The sequence below is a fragment of the Salvelinus alpinus genome, chromosome 3, assembly GCF_045679555.1.
Source record: "Salvelinus alpinus chromosome 3, SLU_Salpinus.1, whole genome shotgun sequence".
NCBI classification, from domain to species: domain Eukaryota; kingdom Metazoa; phylum Chordata; class Actinopteri; order Salmoniformes; family Salmonidae; genus Salvelinus; species Salvelinus alpinus.
This window is the reverse complement of record NC_092088.1, coordinates 39,390,851-39,413,292: the sequence shown is the minus strand read 5'-3', so window position 1 is coordinate 39,413,292 and position 22,442 is coordinate 39,390,851. Positions and strand designations below refer to the sequence as shown.

The following is a 22,442-nucleotide window of genomic DNA, read 5'->3' as shown; positions in this document are numbered from 1 at the left end:
AGATGCAGTGCCTCAGACTGCTGCGCCAGCCCTGCAGCATTGAAGTTCCCCAAGAACACTGTGGCCTCCATCATTCTTAAATGGAAGAAGTTTGGAACTCTTCCTAGAGCTGGCCCCCTGGCCAAATGAGGGAGATGGGCCTTGGTCAGGGAGGTGACCAAGAACCCAATGGTCACTCTGACAGAGCTCCAGAGTTCCTCTGTGTAGATGGGAGAAACCTTTCAGAAGGACAACCATCTCTGCAGCACTCCACCAATCAGGCCTTTTATGGTAGTGGCCAGAAGGAAGCCACTCCTCAGTAAAAGGCACATGACAGCTCGCTTGGAGTTTGCCAAAGGGCCCCTAAAGGACTCAGACCATGAGAAACAAGATTCTCTGGTCTGATGAAACCAAGATTGAGCTCTTTGGCTTGAATGCCAAGCGGCACGTCTGGAGGAAGCATGGTGGTGGCAGCATCATGCTGTGGGGGTGTTTTTCAGCGGCAGGAACTGAGAGAGTAGTCAGGATTGATGGAAAGATGAACCAAGCCCCCCAATCTAAATCCAGCCTTGAGTGGCCCCTCTCACTACCAGTGATGCATTCTCTATGAGCTGAGCTTAATGCTCCCTAGATCAGAGGATGTTGGGAGTTTAAACTCTTCATGTTGGTTTTGACGCTTTACCATGGTGACCACTGCTGCTAAGCTCCCTTGAAACACTCCAACCTGGATTCTCCGTCTGCATAGTAAATGTCCAATCCCTCTCACTGAGAAAATGTTGTCTGTGTGTAGAACTAGCATTAGATCGCAATACTTTTTTAAACAGGTCAGTGTTCACTTGGCCACGGGGCCAGACGGTTTACCAGGACATGTAAGAGCATGCGCGGACCAACTGGCAAGTGCCTTCACTGACATTTTCAACATCTCCCTGAACAAGTCTTTAAAACCTACATGTTTCAAGCAGACCACCATTGTCCCTGTGCCCAAGAAGGCGAAGGTAACCTGCCTACATAACTACCGCCCCGTAGCACTCACGTCGGTAGCCATGAAGTGCTTTGATCATGGCTCACATCAACACCATCATCCCGGAAAACCTAGACCCACTCAATTCGCATACCGCCTCAACAGATCCACAGATGACGCAATCTCAATCGCACTCCACACTGCCCTTTCCCACTTGGACAAAAGGAACACCTATGTGAGAAGGCTGTTCATTGACTTCAGCTCAGCGTTCAACACCATAGTGCCCACAACTCATCACTAAGCTAAGGACCCTAGGACTAAACACCTCCCTCTGCAACTGCATCCTGGACTTCCTGACTGGTCGCCTCCAGGTGGTAAGGGTAGGCAACAACACCTTTGCCATGCTGATCCTCTACACCAGGGCCCCTCAGGCGCATATTGATATCTTGAATATGCGCCTCGTAATTGGATAAGGACGCGCACAGTTGCATCTACGATGTGTCGTTCTTCACGTGTAGACTGTGAGAGAGACGCGATCACGTGACTGCATTGGCTAATAAGAATTCATATCTGAGAGAGCCATGAGTGATTGGTCCTTTGGAGCATGCAGCTGGGAGGAATTATAATGGCTGCAAAAGGCATGTTTTGGGGGGGGGGGCATTATGGCCACACAAAGGGAGTGCTGCCGGGAAATTCAAGGCATTATCCAGTGCTTGTAAAATTGTAAATGGGAGACTGATGTGCAGCCTGAGCAAAAAACAAAGCATGCCTTTCATGCAACTTTTTTTTCAAATCGTTAGTTGCATCATGCAGCCTTAGAATGTATTAAAAGTCAAAACATGTAGCCCAACGTTTGTATCACAACTGAAGTTGCATAATAACTAAATTAAGCGTAATAGGAGGACACTTTTTTTTATTTTGTTAAGCGCTCAACACAGAATAGCCGCATGTGCGCACTCTGTCGGAAATCCTATGGAGAAAAAATCCTCTTATATTCAGCTATGTTCAGTTGTATTCTTCAGACTATAAAACAATACCACGGAATTCTAAGCAAATCTTGTCTGCTAAGTGAACTAGTGTAGCCCACAGCCTTATATCATAGCCAAATCAGGGCTTAACATAAGGACAACTCCGAGTATGCTATTCTGTTCTTCTGAAATAGACTACATTTTCTTCATATCATCTTTCTCTAGACCGGTTTAAAATAATGGATTTATTGTAATGGTGTAGGCTATATTACATGGATTTTAGTTTTTAAAATGTAGATTGTCCCAAAGGTCTGCATTAGTGGCTTGTAGGCGCTGCGTGGAAGCCAGGAGATGCTAAATGTGTTTATGTTAATTAACGGTCAATTACCGTGAGGCCGGGAGTTATTTCCTTGACAATCACCAGCGGAAAGTTTCATGACCTCCACAGCCTTACATCCTGGGCTTTTATTCTGTCTCAACTCCAGTGATTCAATGGCTGTGGAATGGTGTGACAGGAATGCGCTGATCACTCAGTGCTGCTGCCTCTCACCATCTTTCATTGAGTAAACAAGTGCAGAGAGGGAAAGAGAGGACTGCATGAACGAAAGGACAAAGGGATGAATGACTGGACAAGTGAATGAATCAGTAAATGACTGCATGAAGGAGCGAATGTAACCGGGGAGGTCTCCGCTAGGGATCTGGATAAATACTGAGAATCACTCAATGTACAAGTACATTGTGTGCAAGCGCAAAAAATAAATACACCACAATTTGGAGAAGGGCCATCGCAGCTCACACGAGCGTGTCCATTCATAATTTTAAGTCCTGTTGTATTGGCCGATTTAACTAAAAATAACAACAATAAAAATGGGTTCAGCACTAGCCTACAGGTTTGGAGCTTACTCCGAGGTCACTGTGCAGAGAGGGGTTTTGGAACCTTTGTTTCAGCAGGAGGGAGGGGTGAGTTTGGAGCAGGGGCCGGTGTGTGTGACAGTCTGTGTGGCACGGAGGGAGAAAGAGTAGCCAAACTGACTCGCTCTAGTTAGAATTTATGGCAGCAACACGTTTTTCTATCATTCCATCTGGTAGCCTGTCTTCATTGCATCATCGTTGTAGCTACAGTAGCCAGCTAAGTTAGCCAGCTAGCTGAAGTAGCAAGTGTAACCAATGTGAAATGGCTAGCTAGCGGTGGTGCGCGCTAATAGCGTTTCAATCGGTGACGTCACTCGCTTTGAGACCTTGAAGTAGTGGTTCCCCTTGCTCTGCAAGGGCCGCGGCTTTTGTGGAGCGATGGGTAACGATGCTTCGTGGGTGACTGTTGTTGATGTGTGCAGAGGGTCCCTGGTTCGCGCCCGGGGCGAGGGGACGGACTACAGGTATACTGTTACACAAGGCTAATTGAGGCTATTTTGCTGTGCTCCCTAACAACTTCATTCATATGAAACAACAGCCTACTGGTTGGTTGATCATTGTAGCCAACTCCTCATTTAGCCGACTTAATACCTTAATTTTTTTTTTTTTTTTTGCTTTGATAAGAAAACACCCACTTTGCTACACATAGAGCCTCTGACTGTAGCCACTTTGATTGGCCGACAGCAACAATAAGCACCATGTCTTTTTTATTTATTTTATTTATGGGGCGCACTCATAACGGTCAGGTTTTTTTAAATTAATGTTTTGAATGTAATGGTCTATCGTTGTAGGCTATATAGCAATGTCACATAGATACTTTTATTTGAATGAGACCAAGCCTTTTCATTGTCAAAATAGGCCTATTTTTTTGGGGTGAAAATGAATACGCTCCCAAGTAATCGATACTAACGTCTTTTCGGATTTTCGAATAACTGTGCCCATCTCTAAGATTAAAGCACTTCCATGACTGTATTTGTGTCCATTTTTACTGAGAGAAAATTGGAGAAATGGGCTAATAGGTCTATAGCCATTTTTGCTTGTGTTGCTTAAGAACTTAACATAGATTACATCAACTATTTCAAGACTAGTGACACACTATTCCTGAAGTTTTAGACATTGGCTGACTTTTCTCAAGCATTTGGAAGGGTTATTGTAGATAAGTAGAATTTCAACATTGGCTTGCCAGGTTCTTACAACGTCATTGGATTTTGCTGCCTGCCCTGCAGAGAAGCAGTGTTGCAGTTTTCCTGCAAAACACATTATTTTGTCTCAAAGGTACTGATTTAAGTAATCAGTTATTCGGGCCTGAGGTGGGGTGAGAGGAATCTAAGATGGGGCCTCCAGTTGTGGGCCCAAGATGCACCTGTCCACTCCGACACTCCTCCCCCTGCCCACTGCCCACTGCCCACTCCAACACACCTCCCCCTTACCCAGAACCATCGCTCCCAGACCAAAACTTTCCCAGAACCACAAATGACGCACACGCAGCTGTTGCCGGAACTTAATGGAGGCCTTTCATGTTTGAACTTTTTCACTTTCAGTCCTCCATGTCTTTATTTCTACCTGACGGTCAGCTTTTTCCCTTCCCCTACTCAAGTGTTAGCTGTGGGTGTTAGTACATACTTAGCTACAGCAATTGAAAGGGGACATTTTTCGAAGGCTGTAAAAGCAGTGCTAATGCGGGCACATTGTATGCCTCACAATGATAGAGACAAGTGTCCGACACTGCGTGCCTCGCCATGACAGAGACCAGTCTCCCTGTGTTTGGCCCGGGAAACCCTTCAAGTGTCTGTATTAAGACTTTTTAACTGCTAGGCACACAATTAAGTGACCCACTTGTGTAAACAAACATGTCGCTCTTTGCGTGTAAATATGCAGTGGATGTTAATCCGATATTGACAGCGTCTGGCAGAGAGAGGGTAAAAAAAAATAACTAATTAACTGAAGCTCCCTTTCTGGAGATACTCTCAGCCTTCACTTTACATTTTATTTCACCTTTTATTTAGGGGTGGCAGGTAGCCTAGTGGTTAGAGCGTTGGGCCAGTAACCAAAAGGTTGCTAGATCGAATCCCCGAGCTGACAAGGTAAAACATCTGTCTTTCTGCCCCTGAACAAGGCAGTTAACCCACTGTTCCTAGGCCGTCATTGTAAATAAGAATTTGTTCTTAACTGACTTGCCTAGTTAAATAAAAAAATGCAAGTTGGTTATTTATAATGCCAGTCTACATTTTAGGAATAGCCTGTTGGTGCATGCTACACTAGCTGTAAATTTAATTTATTTGGCACATCTTAGAGAATGAGCTCCAGCTCAGGGCTCAGGTTTGCTAACTTAATAGCTTGCAAGATCAAGCTTCTTGGTTACAACAATCAATCCCCTCCTGGATCAAGATCCCTGCTGCCTAAATTTGTTTTGTGTGTAATTACATTGTGTGCACTGCCGGTAATACCGTATGGTACAGGAACGGTATGAAAATCTTCAACACTAGTTTGAACCACCATCAGTTCATCTTCCTCCCACCTGTGTTTACTATGAAAACACATGAAGGGAACTGAGAATATACACTGAATGTACACAACATTAGGAACAGTGCTCTTTCCATGACATAGCGTTCACCTGGATAGTCTATGATCCCTTATCGATGTCACTTGTTACATCCACTTCAATCAGCGTAGATGAAGGGGAGGAGACAGGTTAAATAAGGATTTTTAAGCCTTGAGACATGGATTGTGTATGTGTGCCATTCCGAGGATGAGTGGGCAGAACAAAAGATGTAAGTGCCTTTGGACCGAGTATGGTAGTAAGTGCCAGGCACACCTGGTTTGAGTGTGCCAAGAACTGAAACGCTGCTGGGTGTTTCACACAAGTTTCCCGTGTGTCTCAATGGTCCACCACACAAAGGACATCCAGCCAACCTGCCACAACCGTGGGAAGCATTGGAGTCAACATGGGCCCGCATCTCTTTGGAACAGTTTCGAAACCTTGGAGTCCATTACCTGACAAATTGAGGCTGTTCTGAGTGCAAAAGGAGGTGCAACTCAATATTAGGAAGGTGTAGGCTGTGGTGCTAATGGATGCTTTTTGTGTTTCAGGTACATAACAGCTTTAACCGACTCCGAGGAAGAAGAGCAGATTGAGGCTGAGGGTCAGAGTCCGTATGAAGTGAATGTGATCGAGCCTCTGAATCAGTTCTCAGCCCTTCTGGAGAGGGTGGACGCTCTACACGACGGCAGCGATGGAGACAAGAGGGAATGCCTCTGCACCATGCTGGATAAGAGGGAGCAGGTGGGCCACATCAACCAACTGTCCAAGTCTTGAGTTTGGATGTCCTAGGGCTAGTAGATATCTGTATTTGTTATAAATCACAGCAGTAGCAGACATGGGTTCACATGCTTTCTGTCAAAACAAATTCCCATGCGCTTGCTTGGGTTTGCTTGGTGCAATGCAACAAATTGAATAGTTCCAAAAGAGCAAATCTTGCTCATCTGGCACTCTAGACAGGCCTAATCCAAAGGTGCTTACAGTATTTGAAAGAAAGCAAATACTATTTGAATCCAGGTTGGCGCAGAAGAGAGCGCCTACGTGAACCCTGCCTCCAAATAAAAGTTAATAATATAAAGTTTGACACTAACACCTCTTTTCTTCAGTTTGGACAGAACACTACGTTCTTATGGCGACTAGTTCGGGCCTACGTGGATGTTCATGACATCACTACCAACCTAGAGCAAAAGAAGACCCATGCAGAAACTGGTAATAAACCACATACTGACCCTTGATCCTTAGCATTCACACCATTTACCAAAGATTAGGGTTATACAATTCCAGAAGCTTTTCGAAAATGCCCACGTTTTTATTTCCCAAAAATCAGCAGTTTTTCAGAAATCCCCCTATTCTGAGGTTTGTGTACAGAAATGTGCATCCATAACAGAGCTCCTAGCAGCTCCTGGTATTGGAGCCATGTAAGGTAATTTGCACTGCTGGTTCTGCAGGCCACCCACTTGTTGGCATTGTCCACTTCTCGGAGTGGCCTGAAAGTAGTCCTGAACTGAATGACACCTGGAAAACTAACCCAGTTGGCATGAACCTCTAGTATCCATACTATGACCTCAGTCAGCCAGTTTGAGATCTGGCCACAGAGCGAATTGGAAGGATCTGAGTTTTGGCTACATTTTTGAGCACGTGTCTTCTGTCACCCGAAGGCTTATGATGAAGTACTCACAACTATATGTGCATCACCAATAATGCACGATGAACAATTGACAGGGTCTTCCTCCATATTAAATTATCTTATGGAATAAGACAGTTGTGTGGGCTTATTTCCCCCCCCATGCAATCCATCCAGCATGTTATCTCATTTTTAGTTTGACCAAAACAACACTACATATAACCGTGATCTTTTCACGCTTTACAGATGTGCAGTATAGTATGACGTAATGCTGTTGTCAAAACAGAAACCTCTCTCACGTAGCTTCTATAAAAGGCAATAAATAATCATGTATTCTCTTTGAACACACAACCCATAATGTTTTGTACTATACAGCTGTGATTGCATGCACCACTTCCAAGTGAACAGAGGTGTTCCCTCCCCCCAAAAAATTTTTTAATGCTTGCATGCTTTTCTTTTTTCCCTGCCTTTGCCAAATACTCCATCCCTGCATTGCTTGTTAGCAAAGTTACAACTCTCAACGCTCTTTCCATGTCTTGTGTTACACTAGCTAGTCTCTCGTTGCCATACCACCAAAATCATATCAGTGTCATGCCTCCCTTTGAGATTTTTTGTATTGAAAAAATGGTTTGAATAGTCCACTGGCTCCCAGCAGCAAGATTTTAATTGATGTTACATTTCAAGAACCCTCCCCCACATGCCTGTAGAAGAGGTGTTATGTGCGTCACTATTTTCCGTAGGACACAGTTTGTAGATTTGTTACGTGTGCTAGTTATCAAGTGTGGCTAACTGTCTGCGATTTATATTTGTTGAAAGTGGATTACGCTGGTAAAGTCAAACGTCACAACACGTTCTAAACTGCTCTGGTGACACACACACTTTTTGCCTTGTCTCCATTCATCCACATGGCTGCGCTTTGCTGCCACCGAAAAAATCTTGCCCATTTTTACATTTTTTGTAAGGACCCAAAAACAGGCACTGGGAGGACCTATTCAAGTAAGTAAATACATTTTGAAAAGTAGGGTAACTGAGCTGCTAGCTAGAAAACTTTACACACTGTTTAGCTAAGTTCATTAAATGTCAGCAGCTAGCTAATGTTCTATTACCTAATCATTGTTTTAAATGTACAGTCTCAATGCATTTGTAGATAACATCCATGGAAGAGGGTGAAATTGTAGTTCCAGCTGTCAGTGAAGGGAGAGCTTAGGCAACTGGATAGGGCAGGTAACTTCAGGAGGACATGAAAAGTTTACAGATCCAGTTACTGTACTAGAGGGAAAACTTTGACAGAGATACTGTAATACCAACATAATATTCAGTGATGTATAATGAAGCCTGTTTTCTCTTTATGTTTTCTGTCCTCAAATATGGAGCACTGTGAAAGCCTGTTTGCAGATGAAGCGAGAATTCCCAATGAATGGCCCAAGAGAGTAATGGCGCATATCCATACAGTGTTTTAGTCAAAAGGCTCAGACTTTTCGGTTTCCATCTACACTTGCCGGCACCCGTGTCTCACTGGGCCATGGCTCCGGCAGACCTGCTCTCACTTGGGGCCAAAGCCGGGCCACTGGTACTTTTCATCTTGCATTTACATAGCCATTGTTAACTGAACTTGGAACACCTTCTCACAAAGCAACTGTGTATACCAGCAGTATTTTTGTATAGAACATTTGCTAACATGGGTTATGTGTAGGCCTACCTATATTAGCACATATTGTATACAAAAATACAGTTAAAACATCACACACACAATGTATAAACCGATTATAATTGGAACAGTCCAACCCTTGTTGGAGGTCTGCTGGGTGTGCAGGGTTCTGTTTCAGCCCATCAATAATGAGTTGATAATCAAGTGTGCTATTGCTGGGCTGGAACAGAAGTCTGCTCACCAAGTAGATCAGGGATCAGTGGAGCAAGGTTGGCCACCGCTGGTATGGAGTTCTTTTGTTAATCTGAAATGACGCTTTAGTTATAATTGCCTACTTATTACTACTCAATGATCTATTGTTTAGACTAAGATGTCTAATCCTTACATACGAGTTAGCTTATTTGTACATTTTGTAGTGAAGTGTTGGTTCTTTTGAAGTGAAATGTTTAAACTTGTTTTAGTAGTTAAACTATTATTCAAAATGTCAATGATGATCAATCGCAATCCTGCAATAGAGGAAGTGGTTCTGTCTTTGTTTCTGTGTTGTATTCTCAAATTAAAATTTCCTTTTTGTCTAGTTGTAAGATCTAGTTGACGTTATTCTTTAACACAGACCCCAAAGCAAATCAGGGGAAGGAAAAGAGGTTTATTCAAAGAGGATAAATCATAGATGTTACGCTGCGAGGTAGATGGACGTTCCTCCCCTGTCCTCCCCTGTGATTCTCTCCTGTGGTTCTCGCCATCGCCAGTGAACAAAGGGACAGGATGTAGTTTATAACCCAGCCCTAGCCTGTGGTTGACCAATTAGAATGCCTTCCAATAAAACTGGGCCAATATCCTATTTCAGGTTGAATATTTATCTTCAAAATATTATCTCCAATATGTTTAATTTGATTGTCGTTGTATCAGCTATCTCAATGATTTTTGCAGCTTATCATATGGCATAAACACTGTGTACAAAATTAGGAACAGTTCGCCTTCATTATATTACAAAACTTTATTGACCTGAAATTAGTATTGAATGTAGGTAAAACTAAGTATGTTCTCTACTTGCTTGCTGTTTGGGGTTTTAGGCTGGGTGTCTGTACAGCACTTTGAGATATTAGCTGATGTACGAAGGGCTATATAAAATAAACTTGATTTGATTCTCTAGAGTCCATAAAAATAACTGATTTAAGCATATGAACAGTGCATTCAGAAAGTATTCAGACTCCTTCACTTTTTCCACATTTTGGTACGTTACAGCCTTATTCTAAAATGGATAAATCTACACACAATACCCCCCAATGACAAAGCAAAAACAGGGTTTTAGACATTTTTGCAAATGTATTAAAAGAAAATTACAACTGAAATCCCATTTACATAAGTGTTCAGACCCTTTACTCAAGTACTTTGTTGAAGCACAGTTGGCAGCGATTACAGCCTCTAATCTTGTGTATGACGCTTGACACACCTGTATTTGGGGAGTTTCTCCCATTCTTCTCTGCAGATCCCCTCAAGCTCTGTCAGGTTGGATGGGGAGTGTCAATGCACAGCTATTTTCAGGTCTCTCCAGAGATGTTAGATAGTGGTTCAAGTTCGGGCTCTGGCTGTGCCACTCAAGGACATTCAGAGACTTGTCCCAAAGCCACTCCTGCATTATCTTGGCTGTGTGCTTAGGGTTGTTGTCTTGTTGGAAGGTAAACCTTCACCCCAGTCCCTGCTTCTAAAAAACATCTCCACAGCATTATGCTGCCACCACCATAGGGATGGTATTGGCCAGGTGATGAGCAGTGTCTGGTTTCTCAACACGTGATACTTGGCATTCAGGCCAAAGAGTTAAATCTTGGTTTCAAAACCAGAGAATCTTGTTTCTCATGTTCTGAGTCCTTTAGGTGCCTTTTGGCAAACTCCAAGCAGGCTGTCATGTGCCTTTTACTAAGGAGTGGATTCCATCTGGCCACTCTACCATAAAGGCATGATTGGTGGAGTGCTGCAGAGATCGTTGTCCTGCTGGAAGGTTCTCCCATTTCCACAGAGGAACCCTGGAGCTTTGTCAGAGTGACCATTTATTCTTGGTCACCTCCCTGAACAAGGCAATTCTTCCCCGATTTCTCAGTTTGGCTGGGTGGCCAGTACTAGGAAGAGTCTTGGTGGTTCCAACCTTCTCCCATTTAAGAATGATGGAGGCCATTGTGTTCTTGGGTACCTTCAATGCTGCAGACATTTTTTGGTACCCTTCCTCAGATCTGTGTCTCGACACAATCCTGTCTCGGAGCTCTACGAACAATTCCTTCGACCTCATGGCTTCGTTTTTGCTCTGACATGCACTGTCAACTGTGGGACCTTTATATAGACAGGTGTGTGCCTTTACAAATCATGTACAATCAATTGAATTTACCACAGGTGGACTCCAATGAAGTTGTAGAAACATCTCAAGAATGATCAATGGAAACAGGATGCACCTGAGCTCAATTTCATGTCACATACCAAAGGGTCTAAATATTTATGTATATCAGTTTATTTTATTTTATACATTTGCAATTTTACAAAAACCTGTTTTCGCTTTGTCATTATGTGTGTATTGTGTGTAGATTGATTTTAAAAAAAATAGTGTGTAGATAAAAAAAAAAAAAAAAAAAGCTAATACATTTTTGAATAAGGCTGTAACATAAAATGTGGAAGAAGCTTACAAATATCTGGGCATCTGAAAAATGAAAAGCTGTCTTTTAAAAAGTTTATTGATGAGTTAGTAAAACTGCTAAGTGTAAAAATGTACTTCTTCTATAGAAATAGGTCCTGCCTCTCGCTAAATAGTAGAAAGCAGATTATTCAGTCAACGTTCCTTTCGGTCCTAGACTATGGCGACATCTATATACAGTTGAAGTCGGAAGTTTACGTACACTTAGGTTGGATTCATTTAAAACTCGTTTTTCAATACTCCACAAATTTGTTGTGAACAAACTATAGTTTTGGGAAGTTGGTTAGGACATTTACTTTGTGCATGACAAGTCATTTTTCCAACAATTGTTTAACAGGTAGATTATTTCACTTATAATTCACTGTATCACAATTCCAGTGGCTCAGAAGTTTACATACACTAAGTTGACTGTGCCTTTAAACAGCTTGGAAAATTCCAAACAATCATGTCATGGCTTTAGAAGCTTCTGATAGGCTAATTGACATCATTTTAGTCAATTGGAGGTGTACCTGTGGATGTATTTCAAGGCCTACCTTCAAACTCAGTGCCTCTTTGCTTGACATCATGGGGAAATCAGCCAACACCTCCAGAAAAACAATTGTAGACCACAAGTGTGGTTCATCCTTGGGAGCAATTTCCAAACGCCTGACGGTACCACGTTCATCTATACAAACAATAGTACGCAAGTATAAACACCATAGGACCACGCCGCCGTCATACCGCTCAGGAAGGAGACGCGTTCTGTCTCCTAGAGAAGAACGTACTTTGGTGCGAAAGTGCAAATCAATCCCAGAACAACGGCAAAGGACCTTGTGAAGAGGCTGGAGGAAACGGGTACAAAAGTATCTATATCCACAGTAAAATGAGTCCTATATCGACATAACCTGAAAGGCCGCTCAGCAAGGAAGAAGCCACTGCTCCAAATCTGCCATAAAAAAATCCAGACTACGGTTTGCAATTGCACATGGGGATAAAGATCGTATTTTTTGGAGAAATGTCCTCTGGTCTGTTGAAACTGTTTGGAGGAAAAAGGGGGAGGCTTGCAAGCCGAAGAATACTGGTACACTTCACAAAATAGATGGTATCATGAGGAAAGAAAATTATGTGGATATATTGAAGCAACATCTCAAGACATCAGTCAGGAAGTTAAAGCTTGGTCGCACATGGGTCTTCCAAATGGACAATGACCCCAAGCACGCTTCCAAAGATGTGGCAAAATGGCTTATTGGAGTGGCCATCACAAAGTCCTGACCTCAATCCTATAGAAAATATGTGGGCAGAACTGAAAAAGCGTGTGCGAGCAAGGAGGCCTACAAACCTGACTCAGTTACACCAGCTCTGTCAGGAGGAATGGGCCAAAATTCACCCAACTTATTGTGGGAAGCTTGTGGAAGGCTACCCGAAATGTTTGACCCAAGTTAAACAATTTCAAGGCAATGCTACCAAATACTCATTGAGTGCATGTCAACTCCTGACCCACTGGGAATGTGATGAAAGAAATAAAAGCTGAAATAAATAATTCTGTCTACTATTATTCTGACATTTCACATTCTTAAAATAAAGTGGTGATCCTAACTGACCTAAGACAGGGAGTTTTACTAGGATTAAATGGCAGGAATTGCGAAAAACTGAGTTTAAATGTATTTGGCTAAGGTGTGTGTAAACTTCCGACCTTCAACTGTATTTTGAGTTGTTTCACACTTTTTTGGTTACCAGCAGTATAACTAGCTTTGAGGTCCAGAGTTGAGATGGACAGTACATGGTTGCTCTCTGTATCACTGACTCCGTTACAAGCTAGATACTAGGCTGTTTTTATTAACATATTGTTGGCTTTATAATCGTGAGAGAAATGGAACTAGCTAGTAGCTAATGGTAGTTAAACTCAGCACAAAAAGAAACGTCCTCACTGTCAACTGCGTTTATTTTCAGCAAACTTGTGTAAATATTTGTATGAACATAAGATTCAACAACTGAGACATAAACTGAACAAGTTCCACAGACGTGTGACTAACAGAAATGGAATAGTGTGTACCTGAAGAAAGGGGTGGGTCAAAATCTAAAATAACAGTCAGTATCTGGTGTGGCCACCAGCTGCATTAAGTACTGCAGTACATCTCCTCATGGACTGATTTGCCAGTTCTTGCTGTGAGATGTTACCCCACTCTTCCGCCAAGGCACCTGCAAGTTCCCGGACATTTCTGGGGGGAATGGCCCTAGCCCTCACCCTCCGATCCAACAGGTCCCAGACGTGCTCAATAAGATTTTGAGATTCGGGCTCTTCGCTGGCAATGGCAGAACACTGATATTCCTGTCTTGCAGGAAATCAGGCATAGAACGAGCAGTGTGGCATTGTCATGCTGGAAGGTCATGTCAGGATGAGCTTGCAGGAAGGGTACCACATGAGGGAGGAGGATGTCTTCCCTGTAACGCACAGCGTTGAGATGGCCTGCAATGACAACAAGCTCAGTCCGATGATGCTGTGACACACCGCCTCAGACCATGACGGACCCTCCACCTCCAAATCAATCTCGCTCCAGAGTACAGGCCTCGGTGTAATGCTCATTCCTTCGACGATAAACGCAAATCCGATCATCACCCCTGGTGAGTCAAATCACTTTTTGCCAGTCCTGTCTGGTCCAGCAATGGTAGGTTTGTGCCCATAGGCGGTGTTGTTGCCGGTGATGTCTGGTGAGGACCTGCCTTACAACAGGCCTACAAGCCCTCAGTCCAGCCTCTCTCAGCCTATTGCGGACAGTCTGAGCACTGATGGAGCGATTGTGCGTTCCTGGTGTAACTCGGGCAGTTGTTGTTGCCATCCTGTACCTGTCCCGCAGGTGTGATGTTCAGATGTACCAATCCTGTGCAGGTGTTGTTGCATGTGGTCTGCCACTGCGAGGACGATCAGCTGTCCGTCCTGTCTCCCTGTAGCGCTGTCTTAGGTGTCTCACAGTTACAGACATTGCAATTTATTGCCCTGGCCACATCTGCAGTCCTCATGCCTCCTTGCAGCATGCCTAAGGCACGTTCACGCAGATGAGCATGATCCCTGGGCATCTTTCTTTTGGTGTTTTTCAGAGTCCGTAGAAAGGCCTGTTTAGTGTCCTAGGTTTTCTTAACTGTGACCTTAATTGCCTGTAAGCTGTTAGTGTCTTAATGACCGTTCCACAGGTGCATGTTCATTAACTGTTTATGGTTTATTGAACAAGCATGGGAAACAGTGTTTAAACCCTTTACAATGAAGATCTGTGAAGTTATTTGGATTTTTACGAATTATCTTTGAAAGACAGGGTCGTGAATGGGACGTTTCTTTTTAGTTAACCTTGTATGCTACATTGGTATATCTGACTTTTCTCAAAACAAACTTAATTGTGGCTAGCTACTTCTTGTCCCTCATGCTAGCCTGCACAGCCAAATAATCATTGTATACCATTTCTCCCTTCTTGCTGCAGCTTTGCTGCAAAAACATTTTAGAACGTTTGCAGCACATTGGTTTTGTCACCAGTGCTTATTTGGTTAACATTTTTAGTCTGCACGCACTGTTGCTGCTACGGCACTGGTCTGGTGAGCACCCTTGGAGCTCCGCCCAAGCAAAGCATGTGATTTGTTTGACGTGTTGCGAGGCGTCACTGGGTTTCCACCCCTCTAACTGATTTCTGCCATTGAACTTCCCCTGGCTTCTAGTGATGGGGAGTTTGGCTCTTGTTACTGACTTTTTGACTCGTTCAGTCAAGATAAATATTTTGACTAATTTCGTTAATTTGAGTCCAGAGCACGCAGGACCCCCTACCAACGAACAATTTAACTGAAAACTCAAGAGTCATGATTCTACAAGCCTCTGTTTTTCATGTTGTTCACCATGAGCAGAAAGGAAGAGGCGATGTGAGAGGTTTCACTCTCGCCAAAATCTGTCCAAAATAAGTCCAATGCCTTTCTATGGGCTTATTTTGGACCTAAGCTTGTTGCCTGCTTTGACACTTTTGGGACAACGACTCCTATTTGTTAGGGCGGAGAGGGGCTTGGTGAAGCTGTCATTTCTGACTGAGACTTGTGTAAAAGTATGCTTTAAACAATGTAGATTGTGGTAATTGCTAGGCATACAAATCAGATTATTTATTGATACATTTGAACCGAGGTCTGGTTGTGGCCGCAACCGGACTACATTGTGAACGACTCTTGGTGGAATGCATTGCTTGACTGCCGTGAGGGTGATAAGCACAATATCATTCGCAAACTGCAGCAACCCAAATGATTTGTGTTCAAGTTTGTTGAGCAAAGGCTGTGTGCATGTTTTGGTTCTACAAAGATTTCTCGATAACATTAAATAATAAATTCATTGCATTTGTTCTTGCGCCATGCAATCAATTATCAGTTCTTCTCTATGCTGCCTGCAGCATGATCTTTCCTGCGCTCATACAGTGCATTCAAGAAATTATTCAGACCCTTTTACTTTTTCCACATTTTTTTACGTTACAGGCGTAAATGGATTAAATACACATTTTTACGACTCAGTCTACACACAATACCCCATAATGACAAAGCAAAAACAGGTTTTTAGAAACGTAAAAAATAAAAACAAGTATTCAGACCCTTTGCTATGACACTCAAAATTGAGCTCGAGTACATCCTGTTTCCGTTGATCGTCCTTATGATGTTTCTACAACTTGATTTGGAGTCCACCTGTGGTAAATTCAATTGATTGGACATGATTTGGAAAGGCACACACCTGTCTATATAATGTGCTACAGTTGACTGCATGTCAGAGCAAAAACCAAGCCATGAGGTCGAAGGAATTGTCCATAGAGCTCCGAGACAGGATTGTGTCGAGGCACAGATCTGGGGAAGGACACCCCAAAAAAAAAGCTTGGGGCATTGAAGGTACCCGAGAATACAGTGGCCTCCATCATTCTTAAATAGAATAAGTTTGGAACCACCAAGACCATTCTTGGAACTAGCCGCCTGGCCAAACTGAGCAATCGGAGGAGAAGGGCCTTGGTCAGGGAGGTGACCAAGAGCCTGATGGTTACTCTGTTAGAGGTACAGATTTCCTCTGTGGAGATGGTTGTCCTTCTGGAATGTTCTCCCATCTCTGCAGAACTCCACCAATCAGGCCTTTATGGTAAAGTGGCCAGATGGAAGCCTCTCCTCAGTAAAAGGCACATGACAGCCTGCTTGGAGTTTGCCAAAAGGCACCTAAAGGACTCTCAGACCATGAGAAACAAGATTCTCTCGTCTGATGAAACCTAGATTAAACTCTTTGTCCTGAGTGCCAAGTGTCACGTCTGGAGGAACCTGGCACCATCCTTACGGTGAAGGATGGTGGTGGCAGCATCACGCTGTGGAGATTCTTTTCAGCAGCATGGACTGGGAGACAAGTCGGGATCGAGGCAAAGATGAACGGAGCAAAGTACAGAGATACTTGATGAAAACCTTATCCAGAGCGCTCAGGACCTCAGACTTTGGCAAAGATTCACCTTCCAACAGGACAATGACCCTAAGCACACAGGAGTGGCTTCGGGACAAGTCTTGGAATATCCTTGAGTGGCCCAGCCAGAGCCCGGACTTGAACCCGATCGAACATCTCTGGAGAGACCTGAAAATAGCTGTGCAGCAATTCTCCCCTTCCAACCTGACCGAGCTTGAGAGGATCTACAGAGAAGAATGGGAGAAACTCCACAAATACAATTATATCAATTTTAGAATAATGCTGTGACGTAACAATGTGTAAAAAGTCTGAATACTTTCCCGAAGGCACTGTATATATGCCTAATACATTTGTATATACTGTATATGTCGTGAACAAACATGTGCTTCCGGTATTGTGTATACTGAGCTCGTGTTATCCTGCAGTAACTTTATTCATTTCCTCCTCTCCCCTCAGGGAAGAAAGTTGGAGAGGAAGCCGTAAAGCTGAACCCTATGTGTGCCGAAAGTCATCAGTGGTGAGTCTTTTTCACTCTAGCCATACACTACACATACATCGTCTTAAACCTATGGTCCAATCCTAGATGGGAAACTCAATTAGTTTGTAACCCTAAAGTTATGTAAGTTATGGCTTGGTACTATGTCAATTTAGAACGTTTGCAATGTATAAGCACATTGAAGTGAACTAGGTAAACAGAGGCTAGTGTTAAAACCTACTTGAGGTGTGTGTGTGTTTTAACTATGCTTGTGGGGACCTTGAAGTCCCCAGAAGATTAGTAAACAAACAAATATTTGACAAATTTTCTGACATTTTGTTAGTCCCCACAAGGTCAAATGCTATTTCTAGGGTGTTTAAGGTTAAAATTGCATTCAATATATTATTATTTATTCCAGTCTTTTACCATTCTAATTTTCGGAGTGGACACGTTGTTTGCAGAGCCACAACCTATGCTACACTTGTGAGAAACACGTTTTAGTTTATTTAGTTCCATTTACGAGTTTTGTCAATTTAGTCGTTGTCTTTTGCAGCGCTCCTGTCGTGTTGAGTAAGGATGCCCACATAGAAGTCGGGCCTACAGGCTACTTGGCCTGCATGCAAATGTAGGCATATAAATGTGCCCATTTGTGGATCTGATGGTATTTCTGATTGGCTTAACGCACCACCACTAATGAGCTGTGGAGCTTCTTTTTTTCACCACAAACAGCAAGGAAACAAAGTCTGTTTTTACATCCACTGAGAATGACAATAGTTCCTCAATGTATTTGAAAAATATTTCCAGCTCTCCTTTTCGATAACCACTCAGTGTGAAGGGGAAAAATGTCATGCTCTCATCCAGTGGAAACATCATAAAATGATTACTTCTTATCCCTTGCTCAAATAGCCTACAGCTGTGTCTGTCCCAGAGCTCACTGGTGCTGGAAACTCTGAGGGCCAGAATATTTTATACAATGTTGCAAGTTTGCTCCCACAGCTTCGTGCCAGACCCAAGTTAATAGTTGATACAATGTTTCAAGTTGCAGACAGGCCATGCATAGCCGTAGGGCGGCGCACAATTGGCCCAGCGTCATCCGGGTTTAGCTGGGGTAGGCCGTCATTGTAAATAAGAATTTGTTCTTAACTGACTTGACTAGTTAAATAAAGCCAATTTTATTTATTTTGTATTCTACTTGCAGGCTGCAATTGTTTTATTTGTTGGCTTTATAGGCTATTTTTACATAGTTGGAAATATAATTACTTTTTAGATTTGTCATTTTCATTTAGATTTAGATAAAACATTTATTAACCACATTATGAATTAACCTTTTCCACGAAAATGTGCATATGAAAACCCTAACTGGCACTCAGATTGGTAGAAATAGTAAGATAAATTGGCATTCCACATGAGAAAGGTTGCTGACTCCTCATGTAGCCTATAACAAGCAACTTCAGGAGAGTAATGGAAAAATCTGCGAAAGCCGGGAGGAGAATAGTTGGGTCAGGTTAAGTTTTTTTCTTTTCTTCTGCTTATCTTGATCTCTACAGTGCCTTGCAAATGTATTACATTTACATTTAAGTCATTTAGCAGACGCTCTTATCCAGAGCGACTTACAAATTGGTGCATTCACCTTATGATATCCAGTGGAACAACCACTTTACAATAGTGCATCTAACTCTTTTAAGGGGGGGGGGGGGGGTTAGAAGGATTACTTTCTCCTATCCTAGGTATTCCTTAAAGAGGTGGGGTTTCAGGTGTCTCCGGAAGGTGGTGATTGACTCCGCTGACCTGGCGTCGTGAGGGAGTTTGTTCCACCATTGGGGTGCCAGAGCAGCGAACAGTTTTGACTGGGCTGAGCGGGAACTGTACTTCCTCAGAGGTAGGGAGGCGAGCAGGCCAGAGATGGATGAACGCAGTGCCCTTGTTTGGGTGTAGGGCCTGATCAGAGCCTGAAGGTACGGAGGTGCCGTACCCCTCACAGCTCCGTAGGCAAGCACCATGGTCTTGTAGCGGATGCGAGCTTCAACTGGAAGCCAGTGGAGAGAGCGGAGGAGCGGGGTGACGTGAGAGAACTTGGGAAGGTTGAACACCAGACGGGCTGCGGCGTTCTGGATGAGTTGTAGGGGTTTAATGGCACAGGCAGGGAGCCCAGCCAACAGCGAGTTGCAGTAATCCAGATGGGAGATGACAAGTGCCTGGATTAGGACCTGCGCCGCTTCCTGTGTGAGGCAGGGTCGTACTCTGCGAATGTTGTAGAGCATGAACCTACAGGAACGGGTCACCGCCTTGATGTTAGTTGAGAACGACAGGGTGTTGTCCAGGATCACGCCAAGGTTCTTAGCACTCTGGGAGGAGGACACAATGGAGTTGTCAACCGTGATGGCGAGATCATGGAACGGGCAGTCCTTCCCCGGGAGGAAGAGCAGCTCCGTCTTGCCGAGGTTCAGCTTGAGGTGGTGATCCGTCATCCACACTGATATGTCTGCCAGACATGCAGAGATGCGATTCGCCACCTGGTTATCAGAGGGGGGAAAGGAGAAGATTAATTGTGTGTCGTCTGCATAGCAATGATAGGAGAGACCATGTGAGGATATGACAGAGCCAAGTGACTTGGTGTATAGCGAGAATAGGAGAGGGCCTAGAACAGAGCCCTGGGGGACACCAGTGGTGAGAGCACGTGGTGCGGAGACAGATTCTCGCCACGCCACCTGGTAGGAGCGACCTGTCAGGTAGGACGCAATCCAAGCGTGGGCCGCGCCGGAGATGCCCAACTCGGAGAGGGTGGAGAGGAGGATCTGATGGTTCACAGTATCAAAGGCAGCCGATAGGTCTAGAAGGATGAGAGCAGAGGAGAGAGAGTTAGCTTTAGCAGTGCGGAGCGCCTCCGTGACACAGAGAAGAGCAGTCTCAGTTGAATGACTAGTCTTGAAACCTGACTGATTTGGATCAAGAAGGTCATTCTGAGAGATAGCAGGAGAGCTGGCCAAGGACGGCACGTTCAAGAGTTTTGGAGAGAAAAGAAAGAAGGGATACTGGTCTGTAGTTGTTGACATCGGAGGGATCGAGTGTAGGTTTTTTCAGAAGGAGTGCAACTCTCGCTCTCTTGAAGACGGAAGGGACGTAGCCAGCGGTCAAGGATGAGTTGATGAGCGAGGTGAGGTAAGGGAGAAGGTCTCCGGAAATGGTCTGGAGAAGAGAGGAGGGGATAGGGTCAAGCGGGCAGGTTGTTGGGCGGCCGGCCGTCACAAGACGCGAGATTTCATCTGGAGAGAGAGGGGAGAAAGAGGTCAAAGCACAGGGTAGGGCAGTGTGAGCAGAACCAGCGGTGTCGTTTGACTTAGCAAACGAGGATCGGATGTCGTCGACCTTCTTTACAAAATGGTTGACGAAGTCATCCGCAGAAAGGGAGGAGGGGGGAGGAGGGGGAGGAGGATTCAGGAGGGAGGAGAAGGTGGCAAAGAGCTTCCTAGGGTTAGAGGCAGATGCTTGGAATTTAGAGTGGTAGAAAGTGGCTTTAGCAGCAGAGACAGAAGAGGAGAATGTAGATAGGAGGGAGTGAAAGGATGCCAGGTCCGCAGGGAGGCGAGTTTTCCTCCATTTCCGCTCGGCTGCCCGGAGCCCTGTTCTGTGAGCTCGCAATGAGTCGTCGAGCCACGGAGCAGGAGGGGAGGACCGAGCCGGCCTGGAGGATAGGGGACATAGAGAGTCAAAGGATGCAGAAAGGGAGGAGAGGAGGGTTGAGGAGGCAGAATCAGGAGATAGGTTGGAGAAGGTTTGAGCAGAGGGAAGAGATGATAGGATGGAAGAGGAGAGAGTAGCGGGGGAGAGAGAGCGAAGGTTGGGACGGCGCGATACCATCCGAGTAGGGGCAGTGTGGGAAGTGTTGGATGAGAGCGAGAGGGAAAAGGATACAAGGTAGTGGTCGGAGACTTGGAGGGGAGTTGCAATGAGATTAGTGGAAGAACAGCATCTAGTAAAGATGAGGTCAAGCATATTGCCTGCCTTGTGAGTAGGGGGGGAAGGTGAGAGGGTGAGGTCAAAAGAGGAGAGGAGTGGAAAGAAGGAGGCAGAGAGGAATGAGTCAAAGGTAGACGTGGGGAGGTTAAAGTCACCCAGAACTGTGAGAGGTGAGCCATCCTCAGGAAAGGAACTTATCAGGGCGTCAAGCTCATTGATGAACTCTCCAAGGGAACCTGGAGGGCGATAAATGATAAGGATGTTAAGCTTGAAAGGGCTGGTAACTGACAGCATGGAATTCAAAGGAGGCGATAGACAGATGGGTCAGGGGAGAAAGAGAGAATGTCCACTTGGGAGAGATGAGGATCCCAGTGCCACCACCCCGCTGACCAGAAGCTCTCGGGGTGTGCGAGAACACGTGGGCAGACGAGGAGAGAGCAGTAGGAGTAGCAGTGTTATCAGTGGTAATCCATGTTTCCGTCAGTGCCAAGAAGTCGAGGGACTGGAGGGAAGCATAGGCTGAGATGAACTCTGCCTTGTTGGCCGCAGATCGGCAGTTCCAGAGGCTGCCGGAGACCTGGAACTCCACGTGGGTCGTGCGCGCTGGAACCACCAGGTTAGGGTAGCGGCGGCCACGTGGTGTGAAGCGTTTGTATGGTCTGTGCAGAGAGGAGAGAAGAGGGATAGACAGACACATAGTTGACAGGCTACAGAAGAGGCTACGCTAATGCAAAGGAGATTGGAATGACAAGTGGACTACACGTCTCGAATGTTCAGAAAGTTAAGCTTACGTTGCAAAAAATCTATTGACTAAAATGATATAGTACTGCTGGCTGGTGAAGTAGGCTAGCTAGCAGTGGCTGCGTTGTTGACTTTGTTTGAAAGTGTAGCTGGCTAGGTAACCTCGATAATTACTCTAAACTACACAATTATCTTGGATACAAAGACAGCAAAGACAACTATGTAGCTAGCTAATCAAGTCGTTCCGTTGTTCATTGAGTTTTTCCTAATTTGTTGTTGCATTACAACCTGTAATTTGAATGGATTTTTAAAACTGAGGATGGATCAACAACATTGTAGTGACTCTACAAATTATGAACGAAATGACGACAGAGTGAAAAGAAGAATACAAATACACAATGTGCAACAAGTCACTAAAGTAATACTGGAAAAAATACAGCAAAGGAATACAGGATAAAAACTAGAAAACCTGCTTCAGTCTGCTTTACACCAAGACTGGGAGAGGAATTCACCTTTTAGCAGGACAATAACCTACA

General features: G+C 44.3%; 1 protein-coding gene across 4 annotated transcripts in view; it reads left to right on the top strand.

Annotated features, from left to right (window-relative positions):
* Positions 1-22,442, top strand: part of LOC139570688 (regulator of microtubule dynamics protein 2-like) — a 54,920-nt gene that overhangs the window by 7,651 nt on the left and 24,827 nt on the right. For all 4 annotated transcript variants that reach the window (XR_011674144.1, XM_071392786.1, XM_071392784.1 and 1 more), the window contains exons 3-5: positions 5,911-6,103; positions 6,466-6,568; positions 17,190-17,250. Coding sequence is in view for 3 of the 4 variants with exons in the window: in XM_071392786.1 (XP_071248887.1) it covers positions 5,911-6,103; positions 6,466-6,568; positions 17,190-17,250 (357 nt within the window). In the remaining variant the exon portion in view is untranslated. The remainder of the gene's footprint in view (positions 1-5,910; positions 6,104-6,465; positions 6,569-17,189; positions 17,251-22,442) is intronic.